At 45.8% G+C, this 14370-nt stretch overlaps 1 protein-coding gene and 1 long non-coding RNA gene across 2 annotated transcripts; both read left to right on the forward strand.

Annotated features, from left to right (window-relative positions):
* The first annotated feature begins 287 nt into the window (after nt 1–287).
* DDOST (dolichyl-diphosphooligosaccharide--protein glycosyltransferase non-catalytic subunit) lies at nt 288–14367 on the forward strand. The gene is made up of 11 exons (XM_075191245.1): nt 288–475; nt 3238–3348; nt 11433–11519; nt 11624–11727; nt 11821–11915; nt 12002–12095; nt 12384–12532; nt 12628–12775; nt 12888–13008; nt 13133–13239; nt 13906–14367. Exons 1-11 carry the CDS (start codon nt 334–336, stop codon nt 14053–14055), a joined length of 1308 nt encoding a protein of 435 aa, XP_075047346.1. The 5' UTR covers nt 288–333; the 3' UTR covers nt 14056–14367.
* On the forward strand, nt 3432–11426 carry LOC142107676 (uncharacterized). Its single transcript, XR_012679995.1, has 3 exons — nt 3432–3689; nt 7828–8087; nt 10312–11426. It is a non-coding gene; the product is annotated as an uncharacterized LOC142107676 (long non-coding RNA).
* Nucleotides 14368–14370: the final 3 nt, after the last annotated feature.

Below are 14370 nucleotides of genomic sequence, written 5' to 3' on the forward strand. Positions count from 1 at the left end.
TACTGTTCTCCCGTCCCTCATTGCCCCGGTTCTGGCTGATCTCCTGTCAGTAGCAGAGGGTAATGTAATAAAGTGAATCTTATCAAACCCGCCGTCTTACAGCCGTGATGTACGTACTAGGAAGGTTATATCACTGTGTGAACGGGAAGCCGGACATGGTAATATTATCAGCAGCTTCGGGCAGGAATATCGCGTGTTGCCCGTAGTAAAGATGGCGGCGGTGAGCTCAGGACGCTGGTCACGTGGTAGCACTTTGACAGGAGGTGTCTCAAAGTGATTGGCCGGCTGCAGAGCGCTTCCGGTGACGTGGAGGCGGCTGCTCAGGACCGGGTAATGATGGCTGCTCCCCTGTACTCCCTGCTGCTGCTGCTCCTGGCCCTGGGCCCCGGGGCCCTCTGCAGCCCCCGCACCCTGGTCCTGCTGGAGAACATCAACCTGAGGGAGACTCACTCACTGTTCTTCCGTAGCCTGGCCGGTGAGACGCCGAATATGTCTATATAGTTATACAGAGGAGGGGAGGGGTATGTGTGTCTGTCCTCACTCACCCTAGTACACATATGTATACACAGAGGAGGGGGATCCTGTATGTATGTGTGTGTGTGTGTATATATATATATATATATATATATATATATATATATATATATATAGCCGGTGAGACGCAGTATATGTCTATATAGTTATACAGAGGAGGGGAGGGGTATGTGTGTCTGTCCTCACTCACCCTAGTACACATATGTATACACAGAGGAGGGGGATCCTGTATGCATGTGTGTGTATGTGTATATATATATATATATATATATATATATATATATATATATATATATATATATATCCGGTGAGACGCAGTATATGTCTATATAGTTATACAGAGGAGGGGAGGGGTATGTGTGCCTGTCCTCACTCACCCTAGTACACACATGTATACACAGAGGAGGGGGATCCTCTATGTATGTGTGTGTGTATATATATATATATGTATGTGTGTGTGTATATATATATATATATATATATATATATATATATATATATATATATATATATATAGCCGGTGAGACGCAGTATATGTCTATATAGTGATACAGAGGGAGGGGAGGGGTATGTATGTGTGTGTATGTATGTATGTGTGTATATATATAATGACAGGGGAGGGTGGTCTATATATATATATATATATATATATATATATATATATATATATATATACATACACACACACAAATATCTCACACTCACCCACACCAGTGTGTGATAGGGGTGAAGGGGGGGAGTTACAGTGACACAGGCTGAGAGATTCTAGAAGGACATCAGAGTGACAGATGAATGACAGCAAACTGGTAATCTGTCAGTAACTGGATTTGTGTGTAGGGAGAAGGGATGGCGGTGGTCGTGTGTGTGTATGTGTATATATATATATATATATATATATATATATATTAATTATAAATTTCCAATATCATCTGCACTCATCACATCCTGTTTGGTGCTTCCTCATGGATCCATCTTTCAGGCTTCTCCAATGCACATTTCTTTTAGAGAAGAGGTCACTCACCAGTCATGACCACTACCATCATCATCAGCTATTTATATAGCGCCACCAATTCTGCAGCGCTGTACAGAGAACTCGCTCAGATCAGTCCACTTCTATATTGATGGCTGTGACTAACGTCCCTAAGAAGACCGAAACGTCAATAGAATATGTATTTTGTAAAGGAATTGTGACATTTTAGGAAGAGGACATTCTCCAATCTTTAAAAGAAATATATATTTTTACATACATATTCTCAATGGGGGAATATTTTCTCTAATACAGATATATATATATATATATATATATATATACACGGGGGGGGGGGGGGGTGGCCTTCTCGCTATAGAAGTATTACAGGATGGAGGTCCAGTCTGTAATGCAGATATGTATACACACAGTGTGTGTGTGTTGGGGGTGAAGAAGGAACGTTACAGCGACACAGGCTGAGACACACTAGGAGGACATTGTCTGTTTTCTGTTATTCTCTTACTCCAATCTGTTAGTAAGTAGATCAATGTGCTGTCTGTTCTTGGAGCATTACTGATTAAATTAATGTTCTGGCTGCAGTGGAATATATTGCTGAAGAGTCTTAAACTTATTTTACCATCTGTAGACCAGAGTATCTGTCATAAGAAGAGCTCTGGTATTTGTCAGTAGATTTCATATAGGAACATTTTATGTGAGGTTTGGTGAAAAAAGTCAGAACCAATAACCTTGATAATAAGGGGCTTCAAGACTATAAATAAGGGTATTCTGCTGGCCTACTAAGTGTCATAAGTTTGTACAAATGATATGAATAATTTGAAATTAAGTCCGCCAATAAGTCGTCCTCCACCCCTGGTTTGAAGTGTTAAGATGGTAGAAAACGTGACTTACTGATCCCAGAGTTTCTTTTCTCCACTTTGGTCGTCCTCTGTGTAGTATATTAGTGTACAGAATATGTACTGCATTTACTGGGTCTTCAGCTTTACTAACTGCTGAAAATTTAGAGGTGGTGTCCGTCTTGTAGTCACCCGCTATTGTATGGTTGGCTGTACACATTAGGATTTGGCCCAGTCTCAGAATAACCGCATACATGACAGTTGGATGAACAGATTGTGCAGGTGTCATTATTTGATCGATTTGCCTAAATAAAATGGGTTTGGTCATCCAATGACCTTATACTATGGCATTCATCAAATAACCAGATTTTCCAGCCAGCCTGATGGAAATGTGATGTATGCGGAATGGATTTTAACATGAGGTCTAATGTAAGTTTAATTTTATAAATAAACTATCAATTTAGGAAAAACTATAGAGGTGGAATTAATCACAGTTCAGTTCTGTGGTAGTAAGTGCTGTCTCTATTGGGTGATACAAGTAAGATATGAAGATGATTTTGTGGAACGTGGATTATGGTGATAAATGTATAAAGCATAACAGTCATATTTAGGTCTCTGTCCTGATACTTTTTCTTTACAGCTCTAGAATACAGTATTAACGCCAGGTGTGGACACATCCATTATTTACATTACGCATTTTGCAGAATTTTTATTTTGTAAAACATTGAGATCTGCTATCGGTGTTCATCTCGTTATCCAGAGTAGATAGCGAGGTGCTGTCAGAGATCTGTGTCATGTTTCCAGCCACTGTAATTAGTTTTACTTGTCTGTTATTGTCCACACCAGCTGCTTACTGTGCCAATAACTGCTTCTCTGTTATAGACAGGGGCTTCGATCTTTCCTTCAAGACAGCTGATGATCCCAGCCTGTCTCTTATCAAGTATGGCGAATTTCTGTACGACAATCTCATCATCTTTTCACCGTCTGTGGAAGGTTAGTATTTACCTTGTACCTCATTATATATCTACCCTGAGGTATCATCATAATCATCAATATATATATATATATATATATATATATATATATCGCCAGCAAATTCCGTAGCGCTTTACAATTGGGGACAAACACAAAAATATAACAATACTGGGTAATACAGACAGAGGTAAGAAGGCCCTGCTCACAGGCTTACAATCTATGGGACAATAGGAGTTGAATACATGAGGTTAGGTCTACATATTACATTTCGGGCAAGCCAGATTGCAAAGGTAAAATGGGCTATATGATCCAGTCACACTGCAGTGTTGGTCAGAGGGTTATTATCTTGTGTGAATTGTGTAGTGGGTGGTAATACGGTAACCTGGTGAGGTTAAGAGAGTGGTTGAGGAATATTATAAGCTTGCCCGAAGAGGTGGGTTTTCAGAGAACGTTTGAAAGTTTGTAGACCAGAGGTAAGTCTTATTGTGCGAGGGAGGAAATTCCATAGAGTGGGTGCAGCTCAAAAATAGTCCTATAACCGGGAATGGGAGGATGTAATGAGGGTGGATTGAGAGACGCAGATCTTGTGCAGAATGGAGGTGTTTAAATGTATGCAGCATGATGTGAATATAGAGTTGATGTGGGGAACAAAGGATAGTTCTGACTCAAGGATCACACCTAGGCAGCGAGTTAGTGGGGTGGGATTTATGTTCATGTTTTCAAAAGAAATGTAAGGTAGGTAACTCCTCTTGGTGGGTGGAAATATTATTAACTCGGCACAGATGGTGAGAGATCAGGAGAGGATAGATAGATTTGTGTATCATTCACATAGAGATGATACTGAAATCCGAAGGAGTTTATTAGTTTCCTTAGTGAAGCGGTATAGATAGAGAACAGCAGAGGACCTAGGACTGAGCCTTGTGGTCTCCTACTGATAAAGGAAGCGGAGCAGAGGTGGATCCAGAGAAATTAACACTGAAAGAGCGATTAGAAAGGTAGGATGAGAACCAGGAAAGGACAGTATCTTGAAGTCGTAGGGATTGTAGCGTCTGTATGAGAAGAGAGTGGTCAACGGTGTCAAATGCAGTCGAGAGATCCAGGAGAATTAGAAGAGTAATGGACTTTAAGGTTGTCAATGATTTGATCACTGCTAAAACTAGTCAACTCTGTGGAGTGTTGATAACAAAAGCCTGATTGAAGATGATCCAATAGGTTGTAGAAAGGAAGTGTGTGAGCCGAGTATAGTCAAGTCTCGCTAGAAGAGGTGGAATGAGCACAGGAGACAGATCTACCATCTTGTGAGGGTATAGGATCAAGAGGACAGGAGGTAGAGTAGGAAGATAAGAAGAGAGTAGATATGTCATCTTCATTTGTGGGATCGAATGAAGAGAAAGGTGTCCGAGAAGGCTGGGAAGGAATTGATCTGATTGTTTGTCGAGAGAGATGACACCATTTCAAGTCTGATCTTATCAATCTTGTCCTTGAAGTAAGATTCATATTATTTATCTTATTTCTATTTTTGGTGAAGTATTTTGGTGTCGGGTTCATCGTCGCGTATCCCTGTTATTACAATACATATGTCATAGTGTTAATAGGTTTTGTAGGAATGTTATATTTTATGGTTTAGTATATATTTAACATCACATGAAGTTGTCTTTTAAATCTCTTCAACCTTTTAGTTATGATTTTATATAGATATTACGTATATACATATTGGATCTGATTGAACTACATAATAATGGTATAACAGTGAAGGAGATAACATCACAGGTGTAGATGCTGATCTAGAATGAGCAGCACTATAAGAAGACAGCTAGAGGAAGGTGGAATATATCACATGCATTACTGGTGAAAGGCGTTAGAGCTTTCTACATCCACCATTAGTACTACGTACTATTGGATCTGCTGAAGGATTGGGGTTATTTTCTCAGCTTCTCAGTTCATTCATAATTCCTTTTTGGATGCGTTTGTTCTTTATGCAAAATATGGTGCAGCGACCTGGATGGTGGATATCCTCTCCGGCTGCGTAGTTATCAGCAAGGGGAGAGTATTATTATTATTATTATTATCCTTTATTTGTTAGGCGCCACAAGAGTTCCGCAGCGCCGTACAATGCACAAACAGTATTTTTTGTTTACTGTTCAGTAATGTAATACCCTGTACTGTCTACTGACACTTCAGGAGCTCTAAGCAGGCTAATGCGGTAGAGATGGAGCAGAAGAGCTGGTAAGGACACAAGAGGGAGGAGGGCCCTGCTCAATGAGCTTACATCCTAAGGGAGGGTGAACAAAACACAGGTACAGAGGGAGTGAGTTGGCGTATAAAGGAGGGGAGGCGGGGTTAGGTGGAAGGTGGGTAGGCTTTGAGGAACAGGTGGGTTTTTAGTGCCCGTTTGAAGGAGCTAAGAATGGGTGAGAGACGGATGGAGCGAGGGAGGTTGTTCCAGTGAAGGGGGGCAGCGCGGGAGAAGTCTTGGATTCTGGAGTAGGAAGAGGTAATCAGAGTGGAGGAGAGGCGACGGTCATTGGCTGAGCGCAGAGAGCGGGCAGGAGTGTGAATGGAGAGGAGGTTAGAGTTATAGGGGGGAGTCGACTGGGAGAGCGCCTTGTACGTTGTGGTCAGGAGTTTGAAAAGGATTCTGTAGGGTATGGGGAGCCAGTGTAGGGCAAGGCAGAGAGGGGAGGAGGAGCGGCGAGATAGGAAGATGAGTCTAGCAGCCGCGTTAAGAATAGAGCGGAGGGGGGCGAGATGGGAGAGGGGGTGGCCGAAGAGGAGGAGGTTGCAGTAGTCCAGGCGGGCGATAATGAGTGCATGGATGATAGTTTTGGTGGCATCCTGAGAGAGGAAAGGTCGGTTGCGGGCAAAGTTGGAAGCGACAGGCTTGGGCAAGGGATTGAATGTGGGGGGTAAAGGAGAGAGAAGAGTCGAAGGTAACGCCTAGGCAGCGAAGTTGGGTGACAGAAGAGATGAAGGTGTTATTAACAGTGATAGAGAGGTCGTGGTGGGAGGGGAGCCTGGGGGGAGGAAAGACAATGAGCTCCGTTTTGGAAATGTTGATCTTGAGAAATCGCGAGGACATCCAGGAGGAGATGGCAGAGAGGCAGTCGGATACACGAGAGAGAAGGGAGGGGGGAGAGGTCAGGCGAGGAGATGTAGAGTTGAATGTCGTCAGCGTAGAGGTGATACTGAAGACCGAAGGAGGAGATGAGAGCGCCAAGGGAGGAGGTATAGAGTGAAAAGAGTAAAGGGCCAAGAACAGAGCCTTGAGGGACTCCAACAGGGAGAGGGGAGGGGGTTGAGGAAGAGCCAGAGGTGGTTAGCGAGGTAAGAGGTGAACCAGGCGAGGACAGAACCCGATAGGCCAAGAGAGAGAAGAGTTTGTAGCAGGAGGGGGTGATCAACGGTATCAAAGGCCGCAGAGAGGTCGAGTAGGATGAGTATGGAGAAGTGACCCTTGGATTTGGCTAGTAGGAGGTCATTGGTAACTTTGGCCTGGGCAGTTTGGGTGGAGTGGAGGGGGCGGAAGCCTGATTGGAGAAGGTCAAGGAGGGAGTAGTCCGAGAGGTGTCTGGTGAGGCGGTTGTAAACAATCCTCAAGTAATTTGGAAGCATAGGGGAGAAGAGAGATAGGGCGATAGTTAGCAGGAGAGGTAGGGTCAAGATTAGGTTTCTTGAGGATGGGAGAGATAAGAGCGTGTTTAAAAGAAGAGGGGACCACGCCAGAGGAGAGTGAGAGGTTGAAGAGGTGAGCGAGGTAAGAGCAGGCCGTGGAGGAGAGAGAGCGAAGGAGGCGAGAGGGGATAGGATCGAGAGGACAGGTGGAGGGTGGAGAGGATAGAATAAGTGAGCGAACTTCATCACCCGAGGTGGGGCAGAAGGAGCACCAGAGTTGGTTGGTGGGGGTAGGTGAAGGGAAACGGGGGGGAAAGAGAGGGAAGGGAGGAGATGTTAAGTCTGATGGCCTCAATTTTGGAAGAGAAAAAGGTGGCGAAGTCAGAGGCGGAAAGGGAAGGTGGGATGGGAGGGGGGGGTGGAGAGAGGAGGGAGTTGAAGGTGGCAAAGAGGCGGCGGGGATTGGAGGACTGAGAAGAAATGAGGGACTTAAAGAAGGATTGTTTGGCAAGGGAGAGGGTGGAGCAGAATGAGGTGAGGATAAATTTAAAGTGAAGGAAGTCAGCCAGGGAACGAGATTTCCTCCAGAGGCGTTCAGCAGTGCGAGAGCATTTTTGGAGGAAGCGGGTGAGATTGGAGTGCCAGGGTTGGGGAATGAGGCGGCGTTGGGGGATGGAGGAGGCCGGGGCAACAACATCAAGGGCAGTAGTGAGGGAGAGGTTGTAAAGAGAGGACGCCTGGTCAGGGCAGGCCAAGGAGGGAAGAGGTGAGAGGAGGAGAAAGCTGTAGTGTCAATAGCATCAAGGTTGCGCCTAGTGAGGGTAGATTTCGGTGAGGTGGGAGCCTGGGAGGAAGACAGAGTGAAGGAGAGGAGATGGTGGTCAGAGAGTGGGAAGGGAGAGATAGATAAGTCGGAGAGGTCGCAGTGATGAGAGAAGACAAGGTCTAAGGCGTGGCCAAGACTGTGAGTGGGAGAAGAGGTCCACTGGGTGAGGCCAAGTGAGGTGGAAAGGGCGAGAAGTTTAGTGGTGGCGGGGTCAGAGCAGTTGTCAATGGGGATGTTGAAGTCGCCAAGTATGATGGAGGGAAGGTCAGAGGAAAGGCAGTGAGGGAGCCAGGCAGCTAAGTTGTCAAGGAAGAGGGAGGTAGGGCCAGGGGGACGGTAGATGACAGAGACACGGAGGTGGATGGGGGAGAAGAGACTGATAGAGTGAACTTCAAAGGAGGAGAAAGAGAGGGAAGGTATAGTGGAAATGACCTGAAAGGTGCAGCTAGGGGATAGGAGGAGGCCCACTCCGCCTCCTTGGCGTCCATCAGGTCTGGTGGAGTGGGTGAAGGAGGGACCCCCGTAGGAGAGAGCAGCAGGAGAGACGGTGTCAGAAGAGGAAAGCCAGGTTTCAGTGATGGCGAGGAGGTTAAGAGAGTGGGAGATGAAGAGGTCGTGGATGGAGGGGAGTTTGTTACAGATGGACCTGGAGTTCCAGAGGGCACATGAGAAGGGGAGGGAGGGAAGAGGGGAGATTTGGATAAGATTGTCAGGGTTGATGGAGCGAGGCGGAGGGTGTGAGATGGGGCAGTGAGAGTTGGCGCCAAGAGGGTGGTGAGGGGAGAGGATGGGTATGGGAGCCGAGCGGGGCGGCATGGTGAGAGACAGGGAAACAGGAGCAACACAGGTAAAAAGGAGAGGAAAGGGTGTAGCAATTACAAAGAAGCGAGGATAAAACAGTAGATGGGGGACAATAAAAGCAAGTGACCAATTAAGCAATCGGGTACATCAATAGTGAGTGTAGCGCAGGACACAACAGAAAGGATAACCAGAGAGTGAAGTGGTAAGAGGAGAGCAAAAACAGTCAGTAAAGCTAGATATAGTGCAATACAATACATTCAACGTAGATTTCAATCAGGAGAAGGCAGAGTGATCACGGCAGCAGGATGTCCAGGAAGGGTGTCCACGTGAGCAGGACTGGGAAGCAAGTCCACAGGAGCTGAGGAGGCCGGTGGTGGGTAGATGGACGAATCCCAGGTGTGCGCCGGGCAGGAACAGAGACCAAATGCAGGGAGAAAAACGTGGAGGACCGTCGGACCGGAGGAGCAGGAGACCAAATGCAGGGGGGAAAACGTGGAGGACCGTCAGACCGGAGACCAGACGACAAGATGAGGCTGGAACAGGAGGCGACAGGCCGGAGACTCGGCTATGTGCAGCGTGCAGGAGACACAGGCAGGCAGCGGCGATGTAACTGGAACCAGTCGGGCAGCAGCGAGGCATCCAGAGCAGGGACAGCTGGAGGCAGTGGGACCAGAGATCGCAGGAGGACCAGAACAGAGACCAGCAGAAGGTAGGCAGAGACCGCGGCCTATAGTAGGTAGAAGTAGCGCCGGCCCGGAAGTCACACTCCAACAGAAGTCAGGATGGGAAGACCCGGGTTAAGGCAGCGACACTCTCATCGGGCACATTTCGGCGGAGGACCAGAGCGGAGGAGGCCACGCAGATGTTGGATGGCCCTCAGAGTAATTGGTGACCAGCTTGATGGAAGGCCGAAGCCGGGGCCAGCAGTGGATGGAAGAGGCGGCGGCAGCCGGGAGTCGCGAGAGGATAAAGTCATGGATTGCGTCCAGTGAGGAGGCAGCGTGAGATGCTCCCTAACAGTCACCACAGTAAATCTGGTGAGGTTGAATATGATCTATTCTACAAGACGTTCTCACCACAAAGTGCTCATGACTGTGGGTCTCACTTCCGGCTGTTCAGACGTCGGGGAGAGAAGAACCTTTTCTCCTTTACAGCCACCACACACATTTGCTGAGATTGAACTACATTTTCAATTATAGAAGAAGGCAATTACATATGAGAAGCATATTTTAAATCCCATTACAACCAAATAGATACACATCATTAGCAGACTATATATTTAGTGGACCGGCCACCCACTTGGTTTTATCTATTACCTCAATTTGTGTTGTGGAAAAATCCGTGTTATATATGTTATCTATTGGTTATTTGAGTATATTATTCCTTAGCGGTCCGTTGTGATATATAGTGTATATTTATACATGTGCTTTTGACATTCATTCAATTATTTATATTTATACCGTTTTACCTGTATATTTTTGTGATAAATTACTTCAGAATTCATACAAGAATCCTGCCACTATTGTTGTATTATATATTATGTGACGCACCTTTCTATATTCTTTATCACCTTGAAGCAAGATACTGGGCACTGATAGTCGGAGGGTTTGGGGTGGGAGGGATGAGAAGAAATTTAAATGTGCTAAAAAGGCGTTTGGTGTTAGAAGTCAGAGCAGAGATGAGTGATTGGAAGTACGTTTGTTTTGCAGTGTCCAGAGCATTTCAATAGGAGAGGTAGATAGCAGTATATATGCAGGAATCATTAGAAGTACAAGATGTACGCCAATGACGTTCTGCTTTATGGGAACATCTTTGAAGATTTTGCGTCACTTTAGTGTGCCACGGCTGACTTCGAGGTCGACGTGTAGTATGAAGAGTCGCTGGAGTCACTTGATCGAGGGCTGTTGCTAGGGTTTGGTGAATATGAGGTACTGTCATATCAGTGGAGAAGAATGTAGAGATTGGGGAGAGAAGGTGTTGGAGAGAGGTGGAGAACTGTTAAAGATGAATAGAGTTAAGATTGCTGCGGGTATGAGGAGGCTTGGTAGAGTTTGACAGGGGAGAGGTTAGAGCAGTGGTGATGAGCGTGTAGCTGATAAGGTGATGATCCGGGAGGGGAAAGGAACGTTAAGAAAATCAGAAACTGAGCATAGTCTAGAGAAAACAAGTTCAAGGCAATGGCCATCCCAATGAGTAGAGGATTCAACCCATCGGGAGAGGCCGAGGGAGGAGGTTAGAGAGAGTAGTTTGGAAGAAGCATTGGAACGTGGATTAGCAGTGGGGATGTTAGAATATAAGAAGTCAGCTGTGTTATTAGTCCTATTATATATGTGCAGACAATCCTGCCAGAACGTCCCTGTTACTGTGCAATATTTAGAAGAATGTTATGTTCCTCTATACACTGGAAACTGGGACAACTCTGTTTCCTTCCATTTAAAGGCTGCTTCTTACAGCTGAATAGGTTTGTTTTGCATTTTTAACAGAGCTTCCTCCTGTGCGGATCATACCTGCAGTCTGCTCATTGGTATTCACATCCAACGAGTCTCACACTGACATAGTGACTGGTGACGTTAATATCACCATTAATATTGTTTAATAAATATAAACATTGGTTATTTTATAGTATTATTGATCACTTATTAAAAAAACCTCATGTCTGGTGTTTCTTACAGAAGAAATCTACTTGTTACTTTACGCCAACGGTTGTATTACATATTGAGCACATCATGATAGTGTAACTGCATCAAATGATGCACAAACAATAATACACTAGTTCTTCATCTGGATTATTCCACACCTGGGATGATTTTCATGTTGGATTACGCTTGTACGTACCCGGTAATATGACACTTGTTTCCTGCAGATTTCGGAGGGAACATCAATGTGGAGACAATCAGCTCATTCATCGATGGCGGTGGCAGCGTGCTGGTGGCCGCCAGCTCTGATATAGGTGAGCCCATAACTTCTCACATTCAGGAGTACACGATCCATATCTGCAGGCCTAGTTCATTATAAATGGCTTCTGTCCCGCTTACTGTGAGTCTCCTTACACAGGGGACCCTCTGCGAGAACTGGGCAGTGAGTGCGGCATAGAGTTTGATGAAGAGAAAACTGCTGTCATTGATCACCTGAACTGTGACATCTCTGACCCCGGCCAGGTACGTACCCCCAGAAATAAAGCTCTTATTGGTTACTAAGCTGCGGCTCGGATAGAACTCTTACTGTGATACGTCTCATTATTACCCCCTCAGCACACCCTGATCGTAGCTGACCCCGAGAACCTCCTGAAGGCTCCAACTATAGTGGGAAAATCCACCCTGAACCCCATTCTTTTCCGCGGTGTCGGGTGAGTGTATACTCAGCAGTGATCTGTGATGCCCCGTGCGGGGCTCCTGTGACGTCCTCTAATATTCCTTGTCCTGTTCTGTGCAGTATGGTGGCTGATCCTGACAACCCTCTGGTGCTGGACATCCTCACCGGTTCCTCAACCTCCTATTCCTTCTTCCCTGATAAATCCGTTACACAGGTAAGTGCTCCTGTTTCTTCCAGCCACCACCATTAATATGGCTGCCAGGTGAGTGACGCGTTTGGGGTGTTTATATAAGGATCACACTATGATACGTAGAGAACAGAACTGATGTCATAGCGGAGAAAGGTGACCTAGAAAGTGGATGTGCGTTCAGTACATTTACAGTGATCTATGTACAATATGTGTAGTATTCTATGGGTACAGGTGTCCTATTCATGAACTCATCCCTACTTTCTGTGCCGCTGTTCAGAGGTTTCCCACATGATCCCTCTTTCCATCCCACAGTATCCACACGCAGTCGGGAAGAACACTCTCCTGATTGCCGGGCTCCAGGCCAGGAATAACGCTCGTGTTGTTTTCAGCGGGTCTCTGGATTTCTTCAGTGACGCTTTCTTTAACTCTGCTGTGCAGAAAGCTGCCCCCGGTTCTACCAGGTGTGTTATAGTCTGATCAAAGCATTTATTGCTTTCCCACTGGATATAAAGCAACAAAACTCAGAACCTGTCTCTGCTCTATTTCCTTAATTCAGGTATTCAAAGACTGGAAACTACGAGCTGGCTGTGTCCCTGTCCCGCTGGGTGTTTAAGGAGGAGGGCGTTCTAAGGGTCGGAGCCGTCTCTCATCATCGTGTTGGAGAAACGGAACCTCCCAGCGCTTATACAATCACCGACCTTGTGGTACGTGAGCCAGCGCTGAGCATGTGATCCAGCACACAGCTTATATTCCTCTCCGAGCTGGAACACATCCGTGTCCCTCCATCCAGTAATTCTGTCTTATGTTACCCTCCAGGAATACAGCATTGTGATCGAAAAGCTCTCCGAGGGCAAATGGATTCCCTACGATGGAGACGACATTCAGCTGGAATTTGTCCGCATTGATCCGTTTGTCAGGACGTTCCTGAAGAAGAACGGTGAGTCTTATCCACTGGTTCCGTGTTTGATAACTATGGTGTCCGTCCGCCCTTGGTAGACGCCAAGTTTTTGCTGTCCTTTTAGCTCCCGTTGCCCGTTTAATATAACTTGTGTCTTCTATAGGTGGGAAGTACAGCGTCCAGTTCAAGCTCCCAGATGTGTACGGTGTGTTCCAGTTCAAGGTGGATTATAACCGACTGGGATACACTCACCTCTACTCTGCCACACAGGTGAGCCCTTATCCACTAGTGGCGCTCTATAAATGGATCATCATCATCATTTCTGTAGCGCTTTACAATTGGGAACAAACAATAATAAAACAATACTGGGTAATGCAATCTATGGGACAATGGTTTGATACACAACTATGTTTCTCAGTGAGCGCTATAAAGTCCCTCCATGGGTGTGATCATGGGGTAATATGGACATTGCACACAGATCTGGCAATTCTTGGGCAAAGGGAGATCATTTCTTGTGTTTTGTGGAAGGTAAATGTGGAAATACTGTATAGTTTATATATTTGGGTAAGGTGGGGAGCTCGCAGTTGGACTTCCTTTCACCTTTCTCCCCTCTAAACAAATGGCTGAAGCCCACTGGTGCAGATAGAGGTGTTATCTGCAAAGGGAGCAATGGTGGTGCTTCAGATAGTGTCTGCGACTCAGCCTATCGCAGAATGTACGGGAAGTTTCTGTACACTTTTTATATTAAATATTTGTTTTCTATTCCATCAAATACATTTTATTGGAAAGTTTAAAAAAAACAACTTAATAAAAAAATAATGGGGGGGGGAGGGGAGAGATATTGGCTGGTTTACTGCAAAGTCAAAATTACTAATGTCCGGCTTCTCAGACTCCCATTTCAGTTTAGATTTTGCATCTCTCCCCTCATTCCTGCAGGTGTCTGTACGCCCGCTCGAGCACACCCAGTACGAGCGGTTCATTCCTTCTGCCTATCCGTACTACGCCAGCGCCTTCTCCATGATGATCGGCCTCTTCATATTCAGTGTCGTCTTCCTGCACATGAGAGAGAAGGAAAAATCTGACTGAACAGCCATCAATTCAACACAGCGCCGAGGGAGGACTGAGCAGTGCACAGGGGCTGGAGCAGGGGGCCGGGGATCTTTCATGGGGTGTAAAGGAGGAATTCTACTTTAAATTAGAGGTTTTGTAAATTTCATGTCATTTTTGTAAGCACTCATGTGTGTCGGGTGTAAGCGGGGGAAGCAGTGCTCCAGCCCCATCCTCCCGCAGAAGATTTGTCCGGATGTTTTCTTTCCATTCTGTTTATGGACTTTAATGGCCACTTGACAATTAATCTGACAATTTCTATGAAAAATAAAAGTCTGTTTCCCCCCATGATAT

The sequence above is a fragment of the Mixophyes fleayi genome, chromosome 11 (genome assembly GCF_038048845.1).
Source record: "Mixophyes fleayi isolate aMixFle1 chromosome 11, aMixFle1.hap1, whole genome shotgun sequence".
NCBI lineage: Eukaryota > Metazoa > Chordata > Amphibia > Anura > Limnodynastidae > Mixophyes > Mixophyes fleayi.

Excerpts from the sequence above, each read along its gene's own strand:
- DDOST (XM_075191245.1), top strand. The coding sequence starts at position 334 with ATGATGGCTGCTCCCCTGTACTCCCTGCTGCTGCTGCTCCTGGCCCTG. Across the intron at positions 11,916-12,001 it reads ATTCTTTTCCGCGGTGTCGG|TATGGTGGCTGATCCTGACA; the intron begins GTGAGTGTATAC and ends TGTTCTGTGCAG. Across the intron at positions 13,009-13,132 it reads GACGTTCCTGAAGAAGAACG|GTGGGAAGTACAGCGTCCAG; the intron begins GTGAGTCTTATC and ends TGTCTTCTATAG.